The following is a 5,737-nucleotide window of genomic DNA, read 5'->3' on the forward strand; positions in this document are numbered from 1 at the left end:
TTAACAAATGTGTAGACTTCATTCGAAGAACTTACATTTTATTTTTAGTGTACTTTCAAAGTAAGTTTGAAAGTACACACAATACAATTTGTTTGTTCGAAATGAACACTCGGTTTTATTGCGCCATCTATTGATGAATTGACTGAAACAGTTACACGTGTCGTGATTGGTTGGATCGGTGTTTACAAACAAAGTCGGCTTTCTTTTGACAAAAACGTATCTTCACTTGCAAGAAATAAAACATGGACATTTAAAATATAAATAAATGATGTAAATAATTAGTTTAAATATTAAATACATAGGTAAATAGAGTTATAAAAATTACTTATGCCTTTGTAGAGTTGAACTGAAACTTCAATGTAATTTTAAAGTCTCTGTTTTATTTTGTTGTTAATAATTTAGTGTGCACTTAAATTGAAGTTGGCACCGCTGTCTCTAGCAACAACTGAACAAACGGGGTTTCGGCATCCTTTGAACTTGAGGAAAAAGTATATCCGACAACGCCCAAAACTTTTATTCTTCGCCTAAATTTGCTACGCAGTGGTTGTCGCCAGTTTGTTTTTAAAATTATTGATGAATCGGTAAATATTTTAGTTTTTATTAAAAATTTTCTCCACTTATATAATTTTTAAATGTAACATATTGAATTAAGGTATTTTTTAAGTTACACAGATCACAAAAATAATAAAACTTTACTGTTTCTTCACATTTCAAGACAAAAAATCTTACAAAATACAAAAATGCGCATAAAAATTTACTTTGCATTTGTATGTTTCAGTGTTTAATTTTGTTTATTAACTTTTAACATTTATTGTAATTTAAATTATTTATTTTACTGTATATAATTAAACTATTATTAGATGATTTTTAGACGAAGTACACAATTGTTGTGTTATTTTAGTGTAAAAAAATAATGTAAAACATCGAACCTTTATTTTGAAAAGAAAGACTTTATTTTGATCAACATAAACAGGATTTCTTATTTTTAAAACAATAAGTAATAATTTTGTATTGCTATTTAAGTATTCGCATACATTCATGTGAATTTGGCTACAATTAAATCTGTACTTAATTTTACGCCTTAAATTTAAAAGTTTTTTAATTGACTTGAATCGATATTTTAAAGAAAGATGGCTGATCAATATTTTTAAATATTATGTTCCTTTTGTCATCATTCAGTTCAAATTAGTACAGTATATTTTATGATGATTTCGTGATATTGCAGGATTATGTTTCCTTCAAAAGATAGTAATATGATGGATTATATGGCCGAAATTAATCGTTTATTTCCGAAAACAAATGAAAATGGTAAGATCTTTTTTCAAATTATTTACTAAAAGTTGTTAAATAAGATAAATCGCTTTTTTTTAATTGGGACTTTAAAAAAGAATGATAAATCTAATTATTGTTGTAATTGTTTTTTCAAAAAAGTTTTTATTTCACTAAAAATGACGTTAGTAAACAAAGGCGACTTTATAATTAAAACTTGTATAGTGTTTTAGTAAAATAAATAAAAAAATTAACCATTATGCAACTCATTTAAATACTTTAAAGTCATAAGTATCTAATTTTTGATATTTAAATGCATTTGGATCTAGAATTAAACAAATTTAAATGTTCTAGTTTGTACTCCATAATACTCTTTATTTTTTCTCCTTAAATATGTAACATCTAGCGTAGTTTACTTGTTTAAAAGGCAATGGTTGTGACAAATATGTAGATTAGTAAATATTAAAATATTGATATTTATTTTCCAGATCTGCAACCAACAAATATATTCAACAGTACTTCTTCACAATCTCCAATTCATTCAACATTCGCCAACCGATCTTCAAGTTCTGCAGATTCCACATCACCAGAATCTTATCCTGACTTTTTCACATCATTTCAACGAACATCTGACCTTTATAGTCTCAGATCAGAAACTCCCGAACATAGTTTACATCCTTTAAGTATCCGGCCTCAACGGCCAATTGTAGGTAGAAAGATCTTAGGTAATACAGAATATTCTAGACCTTTACCTAACAAAAACATTGATAATGAATTTCTAATATCTAATTCCTGGATTGATGATTTTAGTCTTCCTAAATCTACAATATTTGACAAAAGCAACCAAATGCGTAATTATGAGTTGTTTCCTACAGATAAATCTCCGACAACATCTTTCATTGCCCCAACGCCAAATTTGTCACCTGTAACTTCAATTTCACCAGTCAAATCTAACTTTTCAACGGCTACCTTTTCGCCAGGCAAATCTAATCTCACAACAGCTACCTTTGCGCCAATTGATTCCAACCTTTCGTATGCTAATTTTTCACCGATGAGATCTAATATTTCAGCCAGTTCAAACTTTTCATTGTCATCTAGTATGATGGATTCTAAAACATCTTCACCTATGTTAATACCTAATTATACCCCAAGCTATACAATACCACAAATGTCAGATTTCACACCACCTGGATATTCTGGGGCTGGTACTTCGAAGATTGATGAAATTGCCGCACAGAAAATGTGTAAATTCTGCCGAAGAAATGGGGAGACTCCATTAGTTTATATGACACATTGTGTTAAAGAAAGAATCGGAAAAAAACATATAGTGACATGTCCTATTTTGAGGTCACATGTTTGCTCTGCTTGTGGAGCGACTGGGGACTATGCACATACTATGTAAGTTTACTTTTTAAATATTTATTTTTGTAAGAATATGCACTTTGGCCATTCCTGACCATAGAGACCATAGATCTACAATTTTGTGGACATCCTTAGACTATGCAGTAGTGTTGCCAGGTTTTAGAGTTACTAAGAACCTATTAGGAAAAATGGATACTGTTTAGATTCAGAATATAAATTCTTTATTTTAAATAAGTTACTAAAATTATTTAATTTGTAATATTGCTTACTTTAAAAATTGTTAGATGTTTGTAGTTGTTGGAATAATTAAAATGGAACAATTATTAATAAAAGAAAGTCGTGTTAGTTACACTATTTATAACTCAAGATCAGTCGAACTGATTTAGCTGAAAATTGATGGGGAGATAGCTTAGAACTAGGAGACGAACATAGGAACTTTTTTATCTTGTGTACATTTTTTTTATTCCGCGCGGACGAAGTCGCGGGTAAAAGCTAGTTTTATATATTTTTACACATATTTCAAAAAGTAAACAATAGACAAATTAAATTAGAAAAAACAGTGTTCGATTTTTTTTTAGTTTGAATATGTATTTTTTGAATATTAAGCCTCTTTGCTAATCCTTGAGGGTAGTGTTCATATTGTTTTAAAAAAGTAAAATGTGTTTTTATTTTTCCAGTACATATTGTCCGTTAGTACGAAGCAGTAACAACGGCAAACGTCTGGAATCAACAACTATTACATTGAAGAATACCAGAATTAAGAGCAACGGAAAGAGACGTTATTAAGATAAGTAACTAATTTGTATTAAGGTTTTTCTACATTTTCACAATAAGTGTGAAAGAAATGACATTATGTTCTTTGATTAGGCATTTTATTACAAAGCATGGTTCAGAATAAGTAATTTTTATGTTTTTTTTTTACTTTTTTAATGTTAAAGTACAAATAAGTTAATAATGAGAACCGTTAGTTTTTTTATTTATTAAGGCATTGGATATTAGTGTCCTTTAGCTTAAGAGAACCACTAGTTTTTAGTGTTGCCATAATTACGAATGTTTACTAAATGGTAGAAATTATTAATGTTTCTAAATATATATGTCCACTAAAAGACTGTTTTAAAAAGGTTTTATAAATTTTAAACAATATTAAAAGATGAAAATTTTTCATAGTAGTAAGTTGTCTTTTTAAATAATGTGATAAATAATGACTAAATGGATTAGAAATAAGAACATTATATAACATACTATAACAAAAAAAGTTTAAGTTTGTATTAAATATTTAAAATGCAGGGGTTGACAACATTTTTGAAATTTACAAGACAATTTTATTCATATTTAAATGATTTTTCAAGACAAATATGCATTAGAATTTTTGTTTCTAGTGATCTTTTATAACTCAGTTTGACTTATACCTACCAGGTCAGATTTCCTTCTAGGTCTTTATGCATGTACTATGTCATAGGTTGTCAATCTTTGATTTTTTTATTTTTTTTAATGTGTGACTTTTTAATAATTTAATTAGATCTCAATTTTAATATGAAAACGGGTCTTTTAATAGCCATTTTATTTAATTTTAATTAAATAGATTTTATAATTATTAATAGGTACTAAGTATAAAAAAAACTGTAAGTTGATTTTTTGTTTGTATTTTTTTTTAGTTTGATTAATTTTTTTTAAATACATATTGTAGAAAATCATGACACTAATATACAAATAATTTTGACGAAAACTGACATATTGATATCAATAATTACCATTTTTTTAAATTTTTTGTTTAAAAATATTTTTTATTTACAATTTTATTAAAAAACGTATGGGCGTAATATTGACAAAAACTTAAATATCTTTTATCAATAAACACATTTTTTACTCTTTTTAATGTTTTTGTTTAAAACACAATGAGAATAGAATTAAAAAAAAAAACTTAAGAATAATTTTGACCAAAAGTATTTAAATCAAAGCTTGGTTTTTTTGTTTGTACATTTTTGTTTGACTTTTTTTAATGACCATAACAATAGGAGTTTCAGAGAAATCTCGACGAAAACGATGACATATTCAGATCAATAATCCCATTTTTTTTGTATACATTACTTTTTTCTTTGGTATTTTTTTTTTTTTGAATTTTTATGAAACTAGAGTTATAAAAATAGTATACACTTACTTTGACGAAACTATGACACATATCAATGATCACGTTTTTTTAAATATTTTTTAAGATTTTTTTTTATAAAATTATGGATAATTATGAATGCTGATATTCTAACGAAGTTAACTGATTTGCATTTGTAATATTAATTTTTAGTTTAAAAAAAAAACTATTAGGAACTATAAGCGTAAGCTAACTGATGAAAATTGTGTCCCAATTCTAATGTAAGTTAGAGGTTAAGATTTTTATTAAAATGTAGAATTTTTAGTTAAATTTAAATAATTAAAATTGACAAATACGAAATTTTTGAGTTACTTTTTTAAAGATTTTAATTTTTAACTTTTATTGACTGATTAATATCGCCTTGATTTGTTTTTAATAATTTTTTGACATGTTTTTTATCAATAATTTTGTGTGTGATGTGTTAAAGTAAGTAAAATGTTTTAAAGTTGTATTTTTTTTGAAAAAAAAATTTTTTATTTATTTTTTACGATATAAATGATGTTCTATATGTAAAAAGGCTTCAATAATAAAAAATAGCAATATTGCAAATATTAAAATGCTTATTTTCATGCTTTTTGAAACATTCAAACATACATGCTTTCAGATTTTTTCAAGGGAAGACATGAAATGGTTTTTTTTTTGTTCGATTATTACAGTATGGTTTGACTTACGGTTAAATTCATTTTTTGAATTAAAAAAGGTCGACATTTTAATACAAACTCAATTTAGACACTGTTTAAGGTTGTAGTGCACTCGTCAACTCCTCATCCATCCGAACGCATCACATCGGCTCGTAATTGCTGCGGTGTCGCCTTCTTACCGTCATCGTTAAATATGTCAAAATTAGAACGATATTTTTAGTGTGTTTTATAGCAAATTTTGACGATACGATTGCGGTTGTCACACATATTCGTGCTAGGTCCAAAGTTACCCGTTTAAGCGAGAATGACGTATCATTTT

At 26.6% G+C, this 5,737-nt stretch overlaps 1 protein-coding gene across 1 annotated transcript; it reads left to right on the forward strand.

The window, feature by feature from the left end:
• The first annotated feature begins 1,215 nt into the window (after nt 1–1,215).
• Nucleotides 1,216–3,417, forward strand: LOC106711056. The gene is made up of 3 exons (XM_014503273.2): nt 1,216–1,308; nt 1,758–2,667; nt 3,309–3,417. Exons 1-3 carry the CDS (start codon nt 1,230–1,232, stop codon nt 3,415–3,417), a joined length of 1,098 nt encoding a protein of 365 aa, XP_014358759.2. The 5' UTR covers nt 1,216–1,229.
• The last annotated feature ends 2,320 nt before the right edge of the window (nt 3,418–5,737 follow it).

Source organism: Papilio machaon, chromosome 27, assembly GCF_912999745.1.
Source record: "Papilio machaon chromosome 27, ilPapMach1.1, whole genome shotgun sequence".
Classification (NCBI taxonomy): domain Eukaryota; kingdom Metazoa; phylum Arthropoda; class Insecta; order Lepidoptera; family Papilionidae; genus Papilio; species Papilio machaon.